We start from the raw sequence: 25,937 nt of genomic DNA on the forward strand, positions 1-25,937 counted from the left end.
TAATCTTGTTCTTCAAAGAATAGAACAAGATGAATGGCAAAGAATAACATCAAAGAAAAAAAAGATATTAAGGAGGTTTAGCAACGGTACAATGTTTTAACTGGCAACCAAGATGAGGAAGTCATTCAAACTTTCAGTTATAGGCTGATTATGACTATCGATCTTTCTGATATAAAAAAAAAAAACAGGTCATAAAATAGTGGAAATTGAATGGAACTGAAATGAAGATCAAAGGTCAAAGCAAAAATAAATGTGATAAAAGGAAGGTTTTGCAAACGTGCAATGTTGTTCCTGGCAACCAAGATGTGGAAGAAGCTTGAAACTTTGGCGTTAGAATGATGTGACAATGCAAGTTAGTCAAGATACTTCTGATGCCATAAAGCCAGGTCTTATAATAGTGGAATAACAAAAAGAAAAAAAGGAAGAGATGAAAGAAGTGATTCACACTTGTACAGTATGATGCTATGCAGTACTTTCCACCAAGATGAGGGGAGGGGCTTCTAGGCTTTGTTCTTAGGTCAGTGTGACATCACATATTGTAACCTTTTTGATTTCATAAAGCCAGTTCTTAAAATACAGAAAAAAGCAAAAAGGAACAGAAAGATAAATGTGGAAAAAAGAAATTTGCACCTGTACAATGTCACTTTTTACACCAACATGAGCCAGAAAAGGAAAAAGAAAGTGATAACAGGAAAAGAAAGAGTGTGGATCAGATCCGGATCACACGATCTGAAGCCACTCATTTCTTTTCATTTCATTTATATAGCGCCAAATCACATCAACGTTGCCTCAAGGCGCTTCACACAAGTAAGGTCTAATCTTACTAAACCCAGAGCAAGACAACAGGAGACGGTGGTAAAGGAAACTCCCTCTGATGATTTGAGGAATAAACCTCAAGCAGACCAGACTCATTATGGTGGATTCTGTGCATGCAATGTTAGCGATGCTGCAGGATTACTGGTTAAAACTAGGGTGCACAATGACCACGCACAGATGTGTGAGAAGAATAATGGTGTGTGTCTACGTGCTAGCGCACCTAGTATAAGGAGCAATTTGATGGTATGACTTCGAAAGCTGCAGCAGTTCATCAGTTTTCCTGACGGCAACAGACACAAACGCACCGCTGGGAAAAAAAAATCATTAGATTCAGCTTTGGGCTTCCATACAAATGCTGACCCAGTTTTCCCACATAACTACTGATATACCGTTAAACTGTTCAGGATGAAGTTGTTACTCTTGTGGTAAACAGCATAATTCTTGTGGTTACCTCACCAACATGGTGGCAGAGGATTGAAACTAGTGTTGCCACTGCGGTAACCTTTCTGTCATATTATCAAAAATCACGGTTGTTGTGTTTTAGCAGCGCTGAGTGTTGGAGCTCGTTGGATCAAACGTCAGATTTCAGCAACTCAATAATTCCACACCGGAGGGTTGGAATCGTGGTAGGACACCGGATCCACAAAGCTGCTGCCAAAAATATAGCACAGCCGTTATCATCTTATTAATTAACACAATGCCATCCCTGCTGTGTGACATGTCAGAATGTTTTGCTGTGAAACAGACCCAGTTGGGTGTTTGTTTTTCTCGCTCACTGGAAACTTCAAGGCATTTAACATGCTACGGCTGCTACCGCATATTAGCGTCTCCTCATCGCTCATTATTACCGATTCCTCGCACCTCACTGCAAAGCTTATTTTTAGTCAACTGTATCTACTCCCGTGTTGCCAAGCATCTGCCACTGAGTCTGTGCCAGCAACACGGATGTGCTCTGCAGCCGACCCGAACCTTCAACAGTCTTGGCGAGAAACAAAAGAATAAGTCCTCCATGGTGCAATAAACTATCCTGTATAACTACTGTCACAAAATATATGAGAGAGAAAAGGGAATCCAAAGTACACGATATACAGACACTCAACTTCAGAGTGGATGATGTACAACTCCAAATCAGAAAGGAAGGAATAGTACAGAAAATGTACATTTAAAAACCCCACAGTAATCCTACATTACTTTGAACCAAAGATTTCATGTTTTGTGTGGTCAACTTCTTTTCATTTGTCAAGATACATCCATTCCCACATTTCATACCTGCAACACAGTATCCCCCCCACAAAAAAGAAACAAAAGTTGGGATGGGGCCAGTTTAGGACTAATAATGAAGTAAAAAAAACAAACAAATAAATAATGATGTTACTTCAAACAGGTGAGTGAAATCATTATTGGTACAACAGCAGTATCCTGGAGAGGTTGAGCCATCCAGGAGCAAAGATGGACAGAGGATCTCCTACTTATTACCAAATATGTTAAAAAAGAAAAGAAAAGATGGAAGGGATTACCATATTTCTCTCTACAGTGTATAATATCATTAAAGTATTCAATAAGTCTGGAAGAATTTCAGTGTGTAAAGGGCAGAAGTCTAAGCTGAACACCCGTGATCTCCAAACCCTTAGATGGCACTGCACCACTAACAGTCATTCATCAATAGCTGATATAACCACATAGGCAAGGAATTATTTTGGGAAACCTTTGTGAGTCACTAAAATACAAAATTAAATTCACAAATGCACTTAAAACTTTAGTGTGCAAAAAAAGCCTTATGTCATCCTTGTACAGAAACAGAGTCAAGTTCTGTAGGTTCAGAGGTATCTGGGTTGGACCATCGCACAGTGGAAATATGTATTGTGGTCAGACCAATTAGTATTCCGGATCTTACTTGGAAAACATGGACACCGTGTGATCTGGATTACAAAGACGTAGCTGCAGTGCAGATACTGGTACGGAACCGCCTGCAGTCCTGACCTGACCTCAACGCAGAATGTGTGGAAAATTGGGGGGGGGATACAACAACGACTAACTGTTGCACACTTTAAGGGCCCCTTCACACATAGTGCGAAGTTTGGACGAAGTGCACACTTACAACCCCTGGCAAAAATTATGGAATCACCGGCCTCGGAGGATGTTCATTCGGTTGTTTAATTTTGTAGAAAAAAAGCAGATCACAGACATGACACAAAACTAAAGTCATTTCAAATGGCAACACTGTAAGAAATCAGGAAAAAAAAAATTGTGGCAGTCAGTAATGGTTACTTTTTTAGACCAAGCAGAGGGAAAAAAAATATGGAATCACTCAATTCTGAGGAATAAATTATGGAATCACCCTGTAAACTTTCATCCCCAAAACTAACACCTGCATCAAATCAGATCTGCTCGTTAGTCTGCATCTAAAAAGGAGTGATCACACCTTGGAGAGCTGTTGCACCAAGTGGACTGACATGAATCATGGCTCCAACACGAGAGATGTCAAATGAAACAAAGGAGAGGATTATCAAACTCTTAAAAGAGGGTAAATCATCACGCAGTGTTGCAAAAGATGTTGGTTGTTCACAGTCAGCTGTGTCTAAACTCTGGACCAAATACAAACAACATGGGAAGGTTGTTAAAGGCAAACATACTGGTAGACCAAGGAAGACATCAAAGCGTCAAGACAGAAAACGTAAAGCAATATGTCTCAAAAATCGAAAATGCACAACAATACAAATGAGGAACGAATGGGAGGAAACTGGAGTCAACGTCTGTGACCGAACTGTAAGAAATCGCCTAATGGAAATGGGATTTACATACAGAAAAGCTAAACGAAAGCCATCATTAACACCTAAACAGAAAAAAAAAACAAGGTTACAATGGGCTAAGGAAAAGCAATCATGGACTGTGGATGACTGGATGAAAGTCATATTCAGTGATGAATTTCGAATCTGCATTGGGCAAGGTGATGATGCTGGAACTTTTGTTTGGTGCCGTTCCAATGAGATTTATAAAGATGACTGGCTGAAGAGAACATGTAAATTTCCACAGTCATTGATGATATGGGGCTGCATGTCAGGTAAAGGCACTGGGGAGATGGCTGTCATTACATCATCAATAAATGCACAAGTTTACGTTGATATTTTGGACACTTTTCTTATCCCATCAATTGAAAGGATGTTTGGGGATGATGAAATCATTTTTCAAGATGATAATGCATCTTGCCATAGAGCAAAAACTGTGAAAACATTCCTTGCAAAAAGACACATAGGGTCAATGTCATGGCCTGCAAATAGTCTGGATCTTAATCCAATTGAAAATCTTTGGTGGAAGTTGAAGAAAATGGTCCATGACAAGGCTCCAACCTGCAAAGCTGATCTGGCAACAGCAATCAGAGAAAGTTAGAGCCAGATTGATGAAGAGTACTGTTTGTCACTCATTAAGTTCATGCCTCAGAGACTGCAAGCTGTTATAAAAGCCAGAGGTGGTGCAACAAAATACTAGTGATGTGTTGGAGCGTTCTTTTGTTTTTCATGATTCCATAATTTTTTCCTCAGAATTGAGTGATTCCATATTTTTTTCCCTCTGCTTGGTCTAAAAAAGTAACCGTTACTGACTGCCACAATTTTTTTTCCTGATTTCTTATAGTGTTTCTTAAAGCCAGAAAGTTGCCATTTGAAATGACTTTAGTTTTGTGTCATGTCTGTGATCTGCTTTTTTTCTACAAAATTAAACAACTGAATGAACATCCTCCGAGGCCGGTGATTCCATAATTTTTGCCAGGAGTTGTAGTGCGCATGACGCAGGAATCGTGTCGTCCCTGCCTCCAACACTTCATACACATGTTGCTACAACTATTTGCGCACACAGGTGCCTGAAACACAAAGTGGCGGCCAAATTCCAGGTGACATGCACAAACATCCAACACCGCTCACCTGGCACTTAGAAAATGTGTGGCCAGTCACGCTCTTGGCATGATAACAGACTGCAGACAATCACCTTCGTGCTCACAGAGAAATTTGTCTAAGTCCCACACGAGTGTGGCTTTGGTGTGTGCGCTGAGATGACAGGTGTGTCCTCCCACTGAAGCGGCTGTGGAAATCTGTGGATCTGGACATCCCAGCTGGACACCACGTACTGTGTTTGGACGGACATGGACAAACAACTGCCCACTGTGACGCGCATGTGTCTGTTTGCTGTTATGAAGTGGACATAAATAAAAACACGATGTTTCATGGTGCGCTAATTTCGAACTGTTTGGCACTGTTTTGCCGTTTTTGTCCAAACGCTGTCCAAACTTCGCACTGTTTGCAGGAAGAATGGGACAAAGTACCCAGACAAGTCATTTTGCACAATAAATCTGTGTGTTGTAGAGGGGAAAAGTAATTTGAGTGGGACTTTAAATTCCATTTATTTATTAATTATTAACCACATCTTCCAGCCATGTGTAATGAAGTCTTCAAAGAGTAGGTTTTTTGTTGCTGTTGTTTTTTTATTGCAGTAAAATTAGGGAGGCGTGTCACTCACCCTTCTTCCTGGCTTGCGAGAGGGATCTGGGAGAGTTTAGAGAGACTTTTGGCATATTCTTCTTCTATCTTTATCCTGTGAGGGAAGTAAAGAGTTTCATTACCACACATTATTTATGCAACTCTGAGCGTTTCCATGTGCGTTTCCTGTGTTGTGCAACACAGTGATGTACGTACATGAATGAGCACAAAAAAAGGGAAACTGTTTTGTTTGGTGATAACTGCACAGTTTTCATGGTAACTTAAAAATAGTGATAAAAAACAAACGGCTGATCTGTGACAAAAAAAAAGCAGACTTTGCACCTCTCTCGTATGAACTCTGCCATTTCTTTCTGCATCTGTTTCCCCTTCAGCTGTTTCTGCAGCAAAACCTCAAATCCTGTAATGCAACCGTTGCCCTGGAGATCCTTCTTATCGGCCTGCAAGATAAACGTGACAAATGCATCACACAAACAAACACAAGAACATCACACCTCCACAAACCTGCACAGTCAAACACGGAAACGCAACAACCAGTGATGTCTAAAGAACAACAAACAAACTAAAGCACACAATTTAGCAGTAGATGTAGTAGATTATGTGGTAGAGCTGATTCAAAAAGACAATATTTCCATCTGCAGTGACCCCAAATTCTGTCTTTTTTGTTTGTTTGTTTGTTTTCTTCATTTCATATTTCAGAAACTTCAGCTGTGGTGGAAGACCTGATTTACCTTTGATTTCTGTCAAAATCACTGCAGTGACAATGAGCTCAGATGAGAGCATGAATCTAACTTGCTCCATCCTCACATGCAGCCCAAGAGAGACATTTGTTTTCAATCTGGCTGCTGTTGTATCAGATGATATCAGATGAGATACAAGTTATATGACAAATAAGAATGTGAACCACAAAGTAGAAAAAAAAACCAAATACAATTCAGGTCACTTCATCCCATAATGTGAATGTAAACTCAGATCGACAAACGTGTAAGTGGCACAAATATGCTATTGAAAAAAATTTAGGTCACTTCAAGCTTTAATGTAAACACTGCCTCATATGTATGGCAAGGTATGCAACTAATCCAGTCTGAAGAGGAATAAATAAACTACATTTAAAAAGAAAAAATCTGGCATCGAGCCTGGCACATGGTCAAATCAACCAATATTGAGAATGTAGCCCCAGCTCTAGGATCACATATGGAAGTGATCTAATCACATTCTAGGGGTCAGATTTCCATGTTCGAAGATATCACAAAAAATTAATGTGCAATATTCTGAAATCTCAAAAAGATTCAAATTGTCACATTAAAAATTTTACTCAAGATGTAAATGCAGTTCCTAATCTAGAAAATCATATGCAAATGAGCCAAAATATACATATAAATAAATGATTTTGCATGTTCTCACTAACCAGAAAATATCTGATCTTTACCATATGGTGGGGAACACAAAAACAATGAATTTAGGTCAATTCAACCTGTAATGTGAATACAGCCTCAGATCTCAATCTGATCAGTTTCAAACACTGCTCTTCCCACGCTCGAGCTGCTTCTATCATGTTGTTGTCTGCTTATGGACGGCTGCAGCGTCTTATCCCCAACGTACTGCAGGGGTGGGAGACGTCCAAACGGAGCGGCCGGGGCCAGCTGGCCTTCACGCAGCCGACCGGTTACATGTCATCTATTATCCTCCCGCCCTGTTCGCTGGACCTTATTAAAGCCGAGGTTGATTCTCAGAGTGTAGCGCGGCCAGCGAGAGCAGAACATGGACTTGAGATAAAAGATGAAAAGACGGCGGTGTTGACTCTCTGGGATGCTCACATCGTGATAAACCCGAAGCAGCATTGATAGCAACAAGGCTTCCTAAAGGATGGAGTTGCTACACTATTAAGATTCACTAAAACAAAACAAACAAACAAACAAAAAAAACATTCATTTTTAACCCATTTTTAAACATCCAGATTTTTTCCCCTCCCTCCCACTTTCCCAGTGTTTAGTCAGCTGGATCTTAAGATCTAAAGAGTCCTCATAGTTAAAGATCCACTGCACTCATAAATGTGTTTTTCTTCTGACTGTCTGATTATCATGATTCTGCAAACAATCTTAGTTATTACAGCACTTAAAAAAAAAATTACAGCTGATTCTTTCCGCGTGCCTCGAAATTAACACAGGAAAGAAATAATAAAAAAAAAGAGAGAGAGAGAAAAAAAAAAAACTCAATTTCAAGTAAAACTGTGCCAATCCAAAGGTTTCCCCAGAACAGAAGCACTGCACCTTTAACAAGCATTAAAAGTTAGAATAATCACAATGCAGAATAACAACTTTTAGTTAAATATATGCAGTACAGGGCAAACATTTTAGGCACATTTAATTAATCATGAAAACATTAAAAATTATGAAAAACCTGATAAATATTCATAAATAAATGAAATGTGTGATAAAGTTCAACTTTAATGATGATCAATATGAAAATTGGGTGCTATTTACCTGTGAGTTTTCAGAATATAAGTCACACCAGAGTACAAGTTGCAGAACCTCATAAACTATTTTAAGAAAATGTGACTGAAAGTTTGAGTAACTGTGTCTTACACGTATTTTAATATTGATCATTTGCAGCTGTGTTTGTGTGGTATTCGACTGGCCAGTACACTTAAAAAGAAATGATTATTATTGAATTTAAAATAATATACCACACATATTCACTTTTGATGGAACTGATTTTTGTTGACATGCCATTAATACATCAAACGCTACTTTTATTATAATTCTGGGGATGCCTAAAACTTTTGCACAGTACTGTCATTTCTGACTGCAATAATGTGTAAACTGCAGTATAAAATCTTACATTCCAGTACCCCAAGAAAAACAGGATATTTTTGTTTGTATGACCAGAATACAGGAACAGAAACTGTGCCGTGTACTTTGGAGTATTTTTGAAATTTGGCATAATCTGGTGTTATTTTTACACTCGTGTTTGTTTGGCTGTTGTTATGGGCACATGATAGTTTATTAAAGAAGTGCATTTCTATCAAAATAAGGCCAAAACATGTCAGTTTTTACCATTCAGAATCTTAAATGTTCTGTTGCATAAAGTGCTAATTCTGCTAATGTGGAACACCAAACGGCATATTTTGGATTTGTTTCAGCTGCCAGCTAATTAGCTTTTCATATTCCAGAATTACTTGGAATGTAAATCTCAGCAACTGCCAAAAAACAATAAATAAATAACGGTATATTCACACACATTTTAGCTTGATGCCAATCTCAGGAGATGAGACGCGTTTAGTTAGCCTAGCTTAGCACAGGCTGGAGCTTGACTTTGTCCAAAGTTTAAAAATAAGCCACACTGGCCTATTAAAGTTTCCTTATTTACTCAACACATTTTGTTGAACAGGCTAAAACAAAATTTGAAAAAAGAGGATGTGTTATTTTTGTAGGAGTGACAGATTGGCACAAATCAGTTAAAAATAAAATAAAATGGCTAGCTAACTTTTAGCTTCGGGCCAGATGTGACAGGACAGAACGTGACCGCTTCAAGGTGATAACACCAGATTGTGCTACGAAGAAGTGGAGCAAATTTGAGGTACATTTACCCAAAAGTAGTCGCAGTAGCTCCATTCGTTTGGTTTCAGCAGCTGTTGTTCCGCCATGGTCAAAGGCAGCGGGAACGTCACACAGTTAATCTGCAGAAAATGGCAAGATGAGATGAGATTAACACAGCAGGTTACAAAATAATGACAGAAAACTATGATTCTTTGATATGTACAGTTCACTGAGCACCATAGCAACCAGCGCGAAGGGTAAAACAGCATTGCTCGCTACGTCTCTGAAGGCAGCGTCACGCATATCTGCCATTTAATTATGACCAGAAGACTGCACCAACGAAGTCATAGGTCACCCAATTCTCCCTACTGCATACAGGAAAAAAAAAAAATCGACCCAGAATGCATTGCGTCATCAATATACTTATTTCCACACAAGAAAGCCATGCAAGTTTGTACAATTTTGTCAGCGTGTCACCATGAAAGGGTTGGAATGAAAGCGCTGCCGGGTTTGTGATCCCAGCGGGATGGCTGTGGTGTGGACACGGGACTTTGAGGCAGTTAGCACTGCTAGCTGTCAGCGACATCGGCGCTGACTGGCGTGACTGTAGCTGTACAAATGAAAGAATCAAAATGACATAAAAGTGACAATCGGATGTTTAACTTTGAAATATTCAAGCATATGAAGGCCTGAGAAACACAAAGCCGCGTCGGACAGCAGGACGATATTCTCCGTGACCGCCGTGTTGTTGCAATGTGCATTTATTATTTGTTATTTCATTTTGTCCAGTCTGGTTTACACTTATTGGATGTATTTTTAACGCTCGCTGCGCCAGTTAGAGTGCAACAGGAAGAACTGCTGACTGGAAATCTCTTCAAAATAAGACAAATAATAATAATAATAATAATAATAATATGCGGTGGCCTGGATGTGACTAAATCCAGTAGGGACGTCGTAATACAAAGTATTTGATTGGTCTGTGAAAAAATGCATTCATCTGTGTAAATGCATGGTTAAATTCGTTTAAACTTGCCTGTACTCTGTGGACATGAAGTATTTGTTTTACCCTTCATAAAGACAGTGGCAGCGGGTTGCTGAGCAGGTACCATAACTGACACGGTTCAATACCGGGTTCTTTCAGCCACAATTCAATAAGTCATATTCCAAAACTTAACAGAAATCTCCACTATAAATGTTTTATTTAAAAAGTCAATGAGAACATTAGTTCTGGAAGGAAAGTTAGAAGCTGATGCTTCTGACGTTGCCCAGATTCATTTACAATCTCTTCTGGGGATCATTTTTAATCCATTCACCACTTCTGAGATCAGTGCCGAAGCCTTTCAAACCACAATGGACTGAATCCATTTGTCTGAAAGCACCCGAACGCCACACGGCACTGCATCTTTTCAGGTTTCAATCGGTAAATATTGCCACATCATAACACGCCTCCATTTCCTGCAGACACTGTGCATTAATGTTCCGGAAAAAGCAGCAGTTTGTTTCACATTTGTCCCCACACGGACCCATCCCAATCCCAATACTCCCAGTAATGACTACTGCTTCTGAAATCAGCCCTGTGAGCCAACGTCACTTTGTGCTTTTAGTAACACATTAGAATGGTGAATTTTACCAGTTCATACCATTTTAGCAGTGACAAAAAAAGTCAGGGAATTTTCAATCAATTTCAGTCAACTTTTGTCTTTTTGCTCCATCCCAGAGAAATGGATTGTGCTTTGTGGTTTCTCAGCCTTTTGGGATCCACCATCTACTTTCCTTAGATCATCACTGTGAACTTTGGCCCACTGCAGTCAGCTAAACGGATTTCTAAAGATAAATTATCTCAGTCCAGTTAGTTGTCTGATTGTTCTCCGAGCGGCAGTGATGCTGAACCATTGGGTGACGGGCGCCGTGCGCTGGGCTAATCCTCTATAAAACTCCACCTTGACATTTCTCCAAATGGCTGACCTTTATTTAAAAGTATGAGGATCTTTAAAGTTTGAGAACCCCTCTTTGTTAGATATATACACACACACACACACACACACCGAATTAAAGAAAGGAGAGGAAGGAAAGAAGACCTCCAGGAGCTTGTGAGTTTCTTGAGGGAAAGGCTTCCTGTTTAAGTAGCTGTAGATACCCCGAGGCTGACAGCAACACGAGAAGAGGGTCTGGGATTTGACCTTGGTTTCCTTCGGTGCCGGGGAGGCCAAGGCTTCTTACTGCTGTGCAACAATCTCCCAATGACAGGCAGAGTTTGTTTGCTCCCGGCTCTTACTAAATGATTCATGACCTTCTCTGTCATTAATCAATTGAATAGAAGATACTTTGTCCTTGAAATTGAAGTCCCACAAGACAGACAAATGTCAAGGCAGGTCACTTGGAGAGAAACAACTGAATATGAGTACATATTGTACAGTTTGTTCCCCTCACATTCATACAAGAGATTACTTCTTGGACCATGAACACCTGGGGATCGAGGCTAAAACTACATGCGCTCATAAAACCAAAACTTCTTCTACATGTACAAACACAGTTACCGTTAACGATATGAATGAAACGTATCTGACCTTATTATTTTTTTCAAAAACCATATGGATTTGAATCATGTGTGATTACATCAGACATGCTTGAACCCTCGTGGGCATGCGAGAGTTTTTTCATGCCTGTCGGTTACGTCATTCGCCTGTGGGCAGTCTTTGAGTGAGGAGTCGCCCACCCTCTCGTCGATTTTTTCATTGTTTAGGAATGGCTCAGAGACTGCTGCTTTGTTTGATAAAATTTTTTTCAAAAACTGTAAGGCACAACTGAGTGGACACCATTCGATAAATTCAGCTGGTTTTCGGTGAAAACTTTAACGGCTGATGAGAGATTTTGGTCTGGTAGTGTCACTTTAAGGACAGCCCACAGCGCCTGACTGTTTCAAGTTGAAAACTTCCACATTTCAGGCTCTGTTCACCCAGTAAGTCGTCAGAGAACAGAGAACTTTCAGAAGAAGTCGGCATGAGGAGTTTATTCAGACATTCCATTGTTAACGGACATTTTGTAATGAAAGAACGTGCGGGCAGAGTCGCATGTCGGGCTGGACCCGACCGCAGGGGGTTGCGACAGGAAAAACACCTCCGTTGGAAAACTTAACGGGCAAGTTGGAACATGCCCAACTGTTAAACAATTTCTCAGTTACTCACTTGTTGAAAGCCATCAAAAGTGGCCAGAATTTTACAAATGGTTTTCAACACAAATGAGGTGGGCTTCATAGATAATTGGCAAAGCTTCTGGGGAAAACCTGGTCTTGTTAGGAGAGACGGCATCCATCCCACTTTGGATGGAGCAGCTCTCATTTCTAGAAATCTGCCCAATTTTCTTAAATCCTCCAAACCGTGACTATCCAGGGTTGGGACCAGGAAGCAGAGTTGTAGTCTTACACACCTCTCTGCAGCTTCTCTCCCCTGCCATCCCCTCTTTACCCCATCCCCATAGAGACAGTGCCTGCTCCCAGACCACCAATAACCAGCAAAAATCTATTTAAGCATAAAAATTCAAAAAGAAAAAATAATATAGCACCTTCAACAAACATTAGATCTCTCTCTTCTAAGTCCTTGTTAGTAAATGATATAATAATTGATCAACATATTGATTTATTCTGCCTTACAGAAACCTGGTTACAGCAGGATGAATATGTTAGTTTAAATGAGTCAACACCCTCGAGTCACACTAACTGCCATGCTAAACTTTGGGTCTCAAGAGCACTGAAAATCCTATTCAACAAAAGAAAAAAGGCATTCCGTGAGGGAGATCTCCCAGAGTTAAACAGATTAAAAAGGGAGCTCAAATGTGAAATTAGGAGAGCAAAATACAACTACACAGCCAGGATCGAGAAACAATTTACCCACAATAAGTTAGGCTCTGCTTGGGATGGCCTAAATACCATTCTAGGGAAAAAATCTAAAATCATCCTGTCTGGGGCTAAATCGGCTGTCCTGGTTCTCCACCTTTTGATGAACGTTCCTTGATAAGCTTCTTTAAACGTGCTAAAGTTAAAAAAAAGTCCAGGCCCCGATAATATTTGTGGTCGTTTGCTGTCTTTTTGTGCGGAGCAACTAGGCCCTATTTTCTTTTATATTTTTAAACTGTCGCTTGCTCAACAAAAGGTTCCAAAGAATTGGAAACAGAGCATAGTAATACCTGTGGCTAAAAACAAGCATCCCAAAGTTTTAAATGACTTTAGACCGGTAGCCCTAACATCTCTTGTTATGAAGGCATTTGAAAGACTTATGAAACATGAATTGCTTTCACATGTAGAGTCATTACTAGATCCCTTCCAGTTTGCTTATAGGGCTGGCTGTGGAGTGGAGGATGGTACTGCCACACTTTTAAATCTTGTTTTTAAACACCTTGAGGGCAACAAAGCACATGCCAAACTTTTATTTCTTGACTTCATCTGCTTTTAATACTATCCAACCTTACATTTTAATTGACAAACTTGTGAATAATTTTTCTGTAGATTTTAATATTGCTGGTTGGATTTTAGATTTTTTAACAGACCGATCACAGAGAGTCAGAGAAAATGGGTGCATGTCAGACACCCTTTTGTCCTCAACAGGATCTCCTCAGGGCTGTGTCCTTTCGCCACTTCTGTACATATTGTACACTAATGATTGTCAAAGCCATCACGAAAATCGTTTTATTTTGAAATTTGCAGACGATACTGTTATTGTTAGTCTCTTACATAATCATAAGAATAATCATGGCCCGGTGGTGGAAGATTTTGTAAAGTGGTGTGATAAGTCATATTTACAATTAAACGTGGCTAAAACAAAAGATATGTCTGGGGACTTCCGACGACAGCTCACACCAGCTCAGGCTACCTTCATTAAGGGCCAGCAGGTGGAGTCTGTGGAAACTTATAAGTATCTGGGGACTATAATTGATCACAAGCTAAACTTTAATGTTAATACTGACATGTTGTGTAAAAAGGGTCAACAATATTTGTTCTGTCTTCGTAAATTGTCTTATTTTCAAGTGGATAAGACTATTATGATTCTTTTTTACAAATCTTGTATTGAGTCTGTTTTAACCTTTTCTATGTTGCGTTGGTATGGGAATCTAAGTCTTAAGGCTAAAAATTCACTGGTTAAAATAGTGAAGGCCTGTGGAAAGGTACTGGGAGTACCACAGAGTACGTTGTCTGACCTATACCACAGACAAGTAAAGAGGAAAGAATTGAGTATATTGTCGAACTCTGCTCACCCTCTTTTTAGTGATTTTCAATATTTACCTTCTGGCTCACGGCTCAGGTTTCCCTCTGTGAAGGGTAACAGATTTAAGTTCTCTTTTGTTCCTGCAGCCATTGCTGCTCTGAACTGTAAATGTAAATGAGTCCACCCACCACTTTAATCATACCTTAGATCTTGTTCTGACTTATGGTATGGAAATTGAAGACTTAACAGTATTCCCTGAAAACCCCCTTCTGTCTGATCATTTCTTAATAACATTTACTCTGATGGACTACCCAGCAGTGGGGAATAAGTTTCATTACAGTAGAAGTCTTTCAGAAAGCGCTGTAACTAGGTTTAAGGATATGATTCCTTCTTTATGTTCTCCAATGCCATATACCAACACAGGGCAGAGTAGCTACCTAAACTCTGTGAGTGAGATAGATTATCTCGTCAATAGTTTTATATCCTCATTGAGGACAACTTTGGATGCTGTAGCTCCTCTGAAAAAGAGAGCCTTAAATCAGAAGTGCCTGACTCCGTGGTATAACTCACAAACTCGCAGCTTAAAGCAGATAACCCGTAAGTTGGAGAGGAAATGGCATCTCACTAATTTAGAAGATCTTCACTTAGCCTGGAAAAAGAGTCTGTTGCTCTACAAAAAAAAAAAGCCCTCCGTAAAGCTAGGACATCTTACTACTCATCACTAATTGAAGAAAATAAGAACAACCCCAGGTTTCTTTTCAGCACTGTAGCCAGGCTGACAAAGAGTCAGAGCTCTATTGAGCCGAGTATTCCTTTAACTTTAACTAGTAATGACTTCATGACTTTCTTTGCTAATAAAATTTTAACTATTAGAGAAAAAATTACTCATAACCATCCCAAAGACATATCGTTCTCTTTGGCTGCTTTTAGTGATGCCGGTATTTGGTTAGACTCTTTCTCTCCGATTGTTCTGTCTGAGTTATTTTCATTAGTTACTTCCTCCAAACCATCAACATGTCTATTAGACCCCATTACTACCAGGCTGCTCAAGGAAGCCTAACCATTAATTAATGCTTCGATCTTAAATATGATCAATCTGTCTTTATTATTTGGCTATGTACCACAGGCTTTTAAGGTGGCAGTAATTAAACCATTACTTAAAAAGCCATCACTTGACCCAGCTATCTTAGCTAATTATAGGCCAATCTCCAACCTTGCTTTTCTCTCAAAAATTCTTGAAAGGGTAGTTGTAAAACAGCTAACTGATCATCTGCAGAGGAATGGTCTATTTGAAGAGTTTCAGTCAGGGTTTAGAATTCATCATAGTACAGAAACAGCATTAGTGAAGGTTACAAATGATCTTCTTATGGCCTCAGACAGTGGACTCATCTCTGTGCTTGTTCTGTTAGACCTCAGTGCTGCTTTTGATACTGTTGACCATAAAAGTTTATTACAGAGATTAGAGCATGCCATAGGTATTAAAGGCACTGCGCTGCGGTGGTTTGAATCATATTTATCTAATAGATTACAATTTGTTCATGTAAATGGGGAATCTTCTTCACAGACTAAGGTTAATTATGGAGTTCCACAAGGTTCTGTGCTAGGACCAATTTTATTCACTTTATACATGCTTCCCTTAGGCAGTATTATTAGACAGCATTGCTTAAATTTTCATTGTTACGCAGATGATAACCAGCTTTATCGATCCATGAAGCCAGAGGACACACACCAATTAGCTAAACTGTAGGATTGTCTTACAGACATAAAGACATGGATCTTCTTCTTTGTCTTTCGGCTGTTCCCGTTAGGGGTCACCACAGCAGATCAATCATTTCCATCTCACCCTGTCCTCTGTATCTTCCTCTGTCACACCAACCACCTGCATGTCCTCTCTCAGCACATCTATGAACCTCCTCTTTGGTCTCCCTCTTCTCCTCCTGCCTGGTGGCTCCATCCTCAGCATCCTTCTCCCTATATACCCTGGGTCCCTCCTCTGCACATGTCCAAACCATCTCAATCTCGCCTCTCTGACTTTGTTTCCAAACCGTCCCACCTGAGCTGTCCCTCTGATATGTTCATTCCTAATCTTGTCCATTCTTGTCACTCCCAAAGAGAATCTCAACATCTTCAGCTCTGCCACCTCCAGCTCTGCCTCCTGTCTTTTTGTTAGTGCCACTGTCTCTAAACCATACAACATAGCTGGTCTCACTACTGTTTTGTAAACTTTCCCCTTCACTCTTGCTGATATTCTTCGGTCATAAATCACTCCTGCCACCTTTCTCCACCCACTCCACCCTGCCTGCACTCTCTTCTTCACCTCTCTACCACACTCTCCATTACTTTGAACAGTTGATCCCAAATATTTAAACTCATCTACTTTCACCACTTCTACTCCTTGTAACTGCACTATTCCACTGGGCTCCCTCTCGTTCACACACATGTACTCAGTCTTGCTTCTACTGACTTTCATTCCCCTTCTCTCCAAAGCATATCTCCACTTCTCCAGACTAGACTCAACTTGCTCTCTACTCTCACTACAGATCACAATGTCATCTGCAAACATCATAGTCCATGGGGACTCCTGTCTGATCTCATCTGTCAACCTGTCCATCACCACTGCAAACAAGAAAGGACTCAGAGCTGATCCTTGGTGTAATCCCACCTCCACCTTGAATGAGTCTGTCATTCCGACTGCGCATCTCACCGCTGTCACACTATTTTTGTGTCCTGCACTACCCTAACATACTTCTCTGCCACTCCAGACTTCCTCATACAATGCCACAACTCTTCTCTTGGCACCCTATCATAAGCTTTTTCTAAGTCCACAAACACACAATGTAACTCTTTCTGTCCTTCTCTGTACTTTTCCAACAGTATTCTCAGAGCAAACATTGCATCTGTAGTGCTCTTTCTCGGCATGAAACCATATTGCTGCTCACAGATCTTCACCTGTTTTCTAAGCCTAGCTTCTACTACTCTTTCCCATAACTTCATGCTGTGGCTGATCAGCTTTATGCCTCTGTAGTTACTGCAGCTCTGCACATCACCCTTGTTCTTGAAAATAGGAACCAGCACACTTCGTCTCCACTCCTCAGGCATCCTCTCACTTTCCAAGATGTTATTAAACAATCTGGTTAGAAACTCTACTGCCATCTCTCCTAGACATTTCCATGCCTCCATTGGAATGTCATCTGGACCAACTGCCTTTCCACTCTTCATCCTCTTCATAGCAGCCCTCACTTCTTCCTTGCTAATCTCTTTTACTTCCTGATTTACTCTCACCACATCATCCAGCCTTTTCTCTCGCTCATTTTCTTTATTCATCAACTCTTCAAAATATTCCCTCCACCTTCTCAGCACACACTCCTCACTTGTCAGCACATTACCATGTGCATCTTTTACCACCCTAACCTGCTGCACATCCTTTCCAGCTCTGTCCCTTTGTCTGGCCAATTGGTACAAGTCCTTTTCTCCTTCCTTACTATTCAACTTCTTGTACAGCTCGCAATATGCCTTTTCTTTTGCTTTTGCCACTTCTCTTCTCGCCTTACGCCGCATCTCCTTGTACTCCTGTCTACTTTCTTCATCTCTCCGACTATCCCAAAACTTTTTCGCCAACCTCTTTCTCCTTATGCTTTCCTGGACCTTTTCATTCCACCACCAAGTCTCTTTGTCTTCCTTCCACTGTCCAGATGTCATACCCAGTACTGCCCTAGCTGTCTCCCTCACCACATCTGCAGTACTTTTCCAGTTGTCCAAAATTTCTTCCTCTCCAACTAGTGCTTCTCTCACCTGCTCGCTAAATTTCACACAACAGTCTTCCTCCTTCAGCTTCCACCATCTGATCCTTTGTTGAGCTCTCACTCTCTTCTTCTTCTTTACCTCTAAAGTCATCCTACAAACAACCATCCTATGCTGTCTAGTGACACTCTCTCCTGCTACCACCTTACAGTCTGTGATTTCTTTTAGCTTCCATCTCCTATAAAGAATGTAGTCCACCTGTGTGCACCTTCCTCCACTCTTATATGTTACCCTGTGCTCCTCCCTTTACTTAAAGTAGGTATTCACCACAGCCATTTCCATCCTTTTTGCATAATCAACTACCATCTGTCCTTCCCCATTCCTATCCTTGATACCATATCTACCCATTACTTCCTCATCACCTCTGTTCCCTTCACCAACATGCCCATAGAAGTCTGCTTCTATCACCACTCTTTCATGCTTGGGCACACTCTCCACCACCTCATCTAACACACTCCAGAAATCTTCTTTCCCCTTCATCTCACAACCTACCTGTGGGGCATATGCACTGATGATATTCATCATCACCCCTTCAATTTCCAACTTCACACTCATCACCCTGTCAGACATTCGCTTAACCTCCAACACACTTTTAACATACTCTTCCTTTAAAATGACCCCAACACCATTTCTCTTCCTGTCCTCACCATGGTACAACAACTTGTACCTACCGCCGATGCTCCTGCTCTTACTTCCCTTCCACTTAGTCTCTTGCACACACAATATGTCTACCTTTCTCCTCTCCATCATATCAGCCAGCTCTCTCCCTTTACCAGTCATACTACCAACATTCAAAGTCCCCACTCTCATTTCCACCCTTCTAGTTTTCTTCTTCTCCCGCTGTTCGTGGCAACGTTTTCCTCCTCTTCTTCGCCGTCTTTGCCCAGCAGTAGCCCAATTTCCACCGGCACCCTGTTGGGCAATAGCACCGGTGGCGGACGTTGTTAACCCGGGCCGCGACCGATCCAGTATGGGAATTCGATTCTGAGTCTGCATAGTTGGGTTGGCTTGTTTTACGCCGGATGCCCTTCCTGACGCAACCCTCCTCATTTATCCGGGCTTGGGACCGGCACTCAGAATGTACTGGCTGCACACCCCATGTGGCTGAGTTACATAAAGACATGGATGACCTCTAATTTCCTGCTTTTAAACTCAGATAAAACTGAAGTTATTGTACTTGGCCCCACAAATCTTAGAAACATGGTGTCTAACCAGATCCTTACTCTGGATGGCATTACCCTGACCTCTAGTAATACTGTGAGAAATCTTGGAGTCATTTTTGATCAGGATATGTCATTCAAAGCGCATATTAAACAAATATGTAGGACTGCTTTTTTGCATTTACGCAATATCTCTAAAATCAGAAAGGTCTTGTCTCAGAGTGATGCTGAAAAACTAATTCATGCATTTATTTCCTCTAGGCTGGACTATTGTAATTCATTATTATCAGGTTGTCCTAAAAGTTCCCTGAAAAGCCTTCAGTTAATTCAAAATGCTGCAGCTAGAGTACTGACAGGGATAGAAGGAGAGAGCATATCTCACCCATATTGGCCTCTCTTCATTGGCTTCCTGTTAATTCTAGAATAGAATTTAAAATTCTTCTTCTTACTTATAAGGTTTTGAATAATCAGTTTCCATCTTATCTTAGGGACCTCATAGTACCATATCACCCCAATAGAGCGCTTTGCTCTCAGACTGCAGGTTTATTTGTAGTTCCTAGGGTTTGTAAGAGTAGAATGGGAGGCAGAGCCTTCAGCTTTCATGCTCCTCTCCTCTGGAACCAGCTCCCAATTCGGATCAGGGAGACAGACACCCTCTCTACTTTTAAGATTAGGCTTAAAACTTTCCTTTTTGCTAAAGCTTATAGTTAGGGCTGGATCAGGTGACCCTGAACCATCCCTTAGTTATGCTGCTATAGACTTAGACTGCTGGGGGGTTCCCATGATGCACTGAGTGTTTCTCTTTTTGCTCTGTATGCACCACTCTGCATTTAATCATTAGTGATTGATCTCTGCTCCCCTCCACAGCATGTCTTTTTCCTGGTTCTCTCCCTCAGCCCCAACCAGTCCCAGCAGAAGACTGCCCCTCCCTGAGCCTGGTTCTGCTGGAGGTTTCTTCCTGTTAAAAGGGAGTTTTTCCTTCCCACTGTCGCCAAGTGCTTGCTCACAGGGGGTCGTTTTGACTGTTGGGGTTTTTCCGTAATTATTGTATGGCTTTGCCTTACAATATAAAGCGCCTTGGGGCAACTGTTTGTTGTGATGTGGCGCTATATAAATAAAATTGATTTGATTTGAACACGGAGGTGTTTTTTCTGTCGCGGCGCACACAGATTTGCGTCGTCGTCATGGAAACGACTCGGCGAATTTGCGCGCACGTTCTTTCATTATAAAATGACCTTTAACAGTGGAATGTCCGCATAAACTCCTCATGCCGGCCTCTTCTGAATCTTCTCTGTTCTCTCACGACGTCCTGGATCAACAGAGCCTTAAATTAGGATGTTTTCAGGTTGAAACAGGCAGACGACGTCGCCTGGAAGCACTGTGCGACGTCCCGCTCCATGGGAAGTCCTCAAAGCGACAGAAACACCCCATAATCTCTCATCAGCCGTTAAACTTTTCACCGAAAACCACCTGAATTTCTCGAATAGTGTCCACTCGGATATCCCTCACAGGTCCAGAAAAAAGTTTGATAAAGCAACGCGCACCGTCTCGAGCTGCGTCTCTAACAAAGGAATTCAGCCAAGAGGGCGGGACCAGTGTTCACTCAAAGCCTGCCCACAGGGAAATGACGTCACCGACACGCATGAAAAAACTCACGCATGTGCACGAGGGTTCAAGCATGATTGGTGTAATCGCATGTCATTCAAATCCATATAGTTTTTTTTTTTATAAAACTGCCGGTTAGTTTTATAAGATACCTCGTATAACATAAAGCATGCCCTGCAACTGTATGTGTGCATCGTCCCCGTGAATATGTCTGTCACTTGCAATACCCAGGTTAGCCACGGGGGGCAACATAACTGCAGAAGTAGTTTAGAATTGCGAGAGCAACACGACAAACTGAAAAATCTGACATGAAATCTGTGCATTTGTCCACAATTATCTCACCATCATCAAAATATCAGAAAACTGGAGTGAGTTCGCCTACAGGACCAGGATGGTATTATGTGGTCAAACAAAGATGTTTCAGTGGTGATCTGCCTCCCCGGGGGTTTAACTTTTTAAACCTTCAATTGCGTGCAAGATTCACAGGAACATACCTCAACAATTACGCTTGTGATTGATGTTCCATGCAGCAGATTTAAGTCTGATGAATATGTGGTTCTTTCAGCTTTCCATCACAACTCAACTATCTCTAAACGTGCAGGATGCTTATTTATACTATGAAGAGCAAAAGTTTATATAACAGTTTGAAGACAGACGTGTGTGTTCAATAGCAGGAACTAGAAAAGTTATGAGGTCTAAAACACCAAAGGGGTGTTGAAGTCCTGGTGATTCCAGCATCACTGGACACCATCCAGGAACCTAAGGTGATGAATGGGTGTCTCTGCTACTACATTTGTTAAGAGGATCCCTGGGTAATGACTGGAATTATTTTTGTGTCAAACGTGCTGGAAAACCCCGGTAAACTGTACACTATGTGGCGTGTTTCTTTGGCGTGACCCACAGTTTAGGTGCCTCAGTGCTGAGGCCCTCAGCAACTGGAGAAGACAAAGGGGACATCCACGGATCATTTGGCTGTGCTGGATATATTGCTACTTTCAGAAGGTGGGGATGGACCGAGTGCCTGCTTGGATAGTTGGCAACCATAAGGGCAGTTTGATAATGTGGTGGATGAGGTGACCTGACCCGATTCATTCAGTCCACCGACTGACATTTTTTTCTTTGAAATATATCTAAATCTAAAGTATACCTATTCTGAGGCCTTGATCCTATCATGTCATCTCGAAACCTCACCTTTGACCCGAGCAGTGTGATTGCTGACTTGTAATCTCGATTTCTGTTATTATCTTGGATCATGTTCCTGACTGTCAACCCTGATCCCTGAACTTAGATCTTGACTGGTGAAATCGTATCCTGATCGCTGCCCTTCCATCCTGCTCAGGTCAGGTCTGAGCACATGCACTGATCCCATGCATCACCACAACTGCAACACTAGGGCATTTCCTTCAATCATGGTTGGCAACCACGTTTTCAGACAACCAGCTCATCCCCACCTAAATGAAAGTAGCCATTTCTCTGCTGAACTCAGGTGATACGTTGGATCTTTGGGTATCGCTGGAATGATTTTGTGTCAAATGAAGTTCCTTCAGCAGGTATCTAGTCCTACACTCGGGGACAGGGTGAGAGGGTTGAACATCCAGGAGGGACTCAGAGTAGTGCCGCTGCTTCTTTGCATCAAAAGGATCTCTCTGGGGAGGTCTTCCAAGCAACTAAGCAACTTCCAACTGGGAGGAGGCCACAGGGACGACCAAGGACATGCTGGAGGGATTATATTTCCCAGATGGCTTGGGAACACCTCAGGACCCCCCAAGAGGTGCTGGAGGACTTGGCCAAGGATATGGAAGTGGGGGATGAGCTGCTTGGTCCCAGACCCTGATAAGCAGCAGATGGTGAATGATTAAATGGTTGCTTGGGGAGACTTCGGTGCACCTCTGTTAATCGTGATGGCTCCACCCTTCCACCAGGGTTCATTAAAGCTGGTGAATTAGTTTTTGTGTGATCCCGCTCACAACACAGCAAAGCTTATGAAAACACAACCTGCTTGGTGGGACTCATAAATACAATAAAATATTGAAATATGTTAAATGTGCCTTTCATTCCTGCACAGTGCTGAAGCAGACGTGAGCAGAGGTTAAACGAGGACCAAAAACAACAACTCTCAGTTCGTGTTGTAACTGTTTATCAGCAGCATCACCTGGCTGCTATGGCAACGATGACATGCCTCCTCCAACCTTGAAAGCTTGCGGTTTTAGATGTGGAGTGTGAAAAAGAAAGAAGAAGAAGAAAAACATCTAGAGAACTCTATAAACTCACACCAGCCCTGCACCTCTGCTGTTTCCAGAGCGACACGACCTGACGGGAGGGAAATCACGGATCCTGGAAAGGATGATGTCGCTGTTTATCCGAAAAGGAGCAACTGAAAACAAACCAAGCACGTTTCCTCCCTGCACTCAGACGAGTGAGTGAAAGACCATTAAACACATTTACACCAGCTGATATTCTGTTTTATACGTCTCCATCGATGTGCCCACTGAAAATGTATTTACTCATGATGCACCCACAGGTGAGGCAGCACATCGCTAAAAACAAACGGTCACACGGGGAGACTCTTTTAATGTCGTTTTCAAAGTTCAGAGTCCAAATTAAAGCAGCTGAACCGCGTTATGATATATCAAACGCAGCCCTTTAGGGCTGCGTTTGGCCGTAGTAGTAGTTCTGCTCGCCCCACTCACCGTGACCGTGGTGTCCTTGCTCTGTTTCCTGGTGGGCGACGTTGATCCAGGACTCTGCGGGGAGAAGAAGGATGCACAGTCAAAACCGTCCTCCCTGTCAGACATGACTGCTCACATGCACACAGTTGTTTTTTTGTGCCGTGTGGCTGCACGCTGCCACGCAGAGCAGGCACGCTCGTTCTGCAGCGTGGTTTGGTTTCTATCTCTTTGTGTGGTAGTGTGTGTATGTACATTCATACTTAAAGATACAGTGAGGAAAAAAACAAAAACAAAACAACAACAACCACCCAATAATGTTCAAGTTCTCATCTAGTTATCTGTACAGTTTGGTATACTTCACGCTGCATATGTTGAAATGACACACTTACATATTTAAATTGCTGTATTGTCCTGTAAAAGACAAAAAATAGTTTAAGTGATCCGTGTCCTGATATATATATATATATATATATATATATATATATATATATATATATATATATATACAGGGTTAACACACTCCTTGGTTTCAAAAACACTCCTTGGTTTCAAATATTTATAATATCAACAGTCATATGAATAATTTTATAATTTAGAAGAAGAATCTGCAAAAGAGAAAAAAAACTTGAGTTTCTGCAACTGTTGATACCAAAACTGTAAAATTATTCACGTGACTTTTGATATTATATATATATATATAAAAAAAAACCCAATTCAGTTATCTTGGTCACTTTGCATAAAAGTCATGTTCTTTCAAATTTATGCTCCAAATGGTATGATTTGTTGGCGAAACAGGCCTCCAGGCAAAATATCTTGTGCTTGTTTGATCAAGACATGCTGGGGAAGACGAATATACGAGGTCTGTCAATAAAGTATAGGTCCTTTTTATTTTTTTCAAAAACTATATGGATTTCATTCATGTTTTTACGTCAGACATGCTTGAACCCTCGTGCGCATGCGTGAGTTTTTCCACGCCTGTCGGTGACATCATTCGCCTGTGAGCACTCCTTGTGGGAGGAGTCGTCCAGCCCCTCGTCAGAATTCCTTTGTCTGAGAAGTTGCTGAGAGACTGGCACTTTGTTTGATCAAAATTTTTTCTAAACCTGTGAGACACATCGAAGTGGACACGGTTCGAAAAATTAAGCTGGTTTTTGGTGAAAATTTTAACGGCTGATGAGAGATTTTGAGGTGATACTGTCGCTTTAAGGACTTTCCACAGAGCGGGACGTCGTGCAGCAGTCCCAGGCGCCGTCGTCAGCCTGTTTCAAGCTGAAAACCTCCACATTTCAGGCTCTATTGATCCAGGACGTCGTGAGAGAACAGAGAAGTTTCAGAAGAAGTCGGTTTCAACATTTTATCCAGATATTCCACTGTTAAAGGAGATTTTTTTAATGAAAGACGTGCGGGCGAATTGCAGCGTCGGCTCGCAGTCGCTGCGATGCTCCGCCACAGGAAAAACACCTCTGTTGGAAGCCTTAAGGACAAGTTGGAACATGTCCAGCTGTTAAACAATTTCTCATATACTCACTCCACTGAAAGCCATCAAAAGCCGCCTGGATTTTACAAATGGTTATCAACACGGAGGTGTTTTTCCTGTGCCGCTGCACCGCGCCGGCTGCATCCCGACGCGCGGACCCGTCCGCACGTCTTTCATTAAAAAAATCTCCTTTAACAGTGGAATATCCGGATAAAATGCTGAAACCAACTTCTTCTGAAACTTCTCTGTTGTCTCACGACGTCCTGGATCAATAGAGCCTGAAATGTGGAGGTTTTCAGCTTGAAACAGGCTGACGACGGCGCCTGAGAGCGCTGCGCGACGTCTCGCACCATGGGAAGTCCTTAAGCGACAGTATCACCTCAAAATCTCTCAGCTGTTAAAATTTTCAACCGAAAACCAGCTTAATTTTTCGAACCGTGTCCACTTTGATGTGTCTCACAGGTTTAGAAAAAATTTGATCAAACCAAAGCGCCAGGTCTCTCAGCAACTTCTCAGACAAAGGAATTATGACGAGGGGCTGGACGGACTCCTCCCACCAAGGAGTGCTCACAGGCGAATGACGTCACCGACAGGCGTGGAAAAACTCACGCATGCGCATGAGGGTTCAAGCATGTCTGACGTAAAAACATATGAATGAAATCCATATAGTTTTTGAAAAAAATAAAAAGGACCTATACTTTATTGACAGCCCTCGTATATTTCAAGTTGTGTGTTAGCTTTCAAGTTAGCTTTATGTTCTACCAACTTACCAGCTAGTTTTACATTCAGTTAGCTTGACTCAGCCTTGAATTCAGTTTGCTTTCAGTTAGACCTTGTTGATTAGCTTTATATTTTTAGTTAGTATTATGTTTTTATATTTTCTTAGTTTTAAATTTGATTAACTTCCAGTTAGCTTTATATTCTACTTGCTTTATGATAAGTGAGTTTATTGTTCAGTTAACTTTAGTTAGTCTTGAATTTGGTTGGTTTTCAGTTAGATTTATACTACATTAGCTTTTTATTGTTATCTTTATATTCCCTTATTGCTAGATTAAATTAGATTTATATTCCCTTTGATTTAGATTCATTTAGCTTCCAGTTAGCTTTATATTTTGCTAGCTTTATGATAAATGAGTTTAATATTCAGTTAGCTTTAATTAGCCTTGAATTTGAGTAGATTTCAGT

At 41.3% G+C, this 25,937-nt stretch overlaps 1 protein-coding gene across 1 annotated transcript in view; it reads right to left on the minus strand.

The window, feature by feature from the left end:
- Nucleotides 1-25,937, minus strand: part of LOC117531093 (growth arrest-specific protein 7-like) — a 110,767-nt gene that overhangs the window by 25,619 nt on the left and 59,211 nt on the right. Inside the window, 4 exon segments of the mRNA XM_034194135.1 lie at nt 5,326-5,400; nt 5,628-5,743; nt 8,893-8,982; nt 23,297-23,350. Of these exon segments, the coding sequence (XP_034050026.1) occupies nt 5,326-5,400; nt 5,628-5,743; nt 8,893-8,982; nt 23,297-23,350 (335 nt within the window).

The sequence above is a fragment of the Thalassophryne amazonica genome, chromosome 18, assembly GCF_902500255.1.
Source record: "Thalassophryne amazonica chromosome 18, fThaAma1.1, whole genome shotgun sequence".
Taxonomy (NCBI): Eukaryota; Metazoa; Chordata; class Actinopteri; order Batrachoidiformes; family Batrachoididae; genus Thalassophryne; species Thalassophryne amazonica.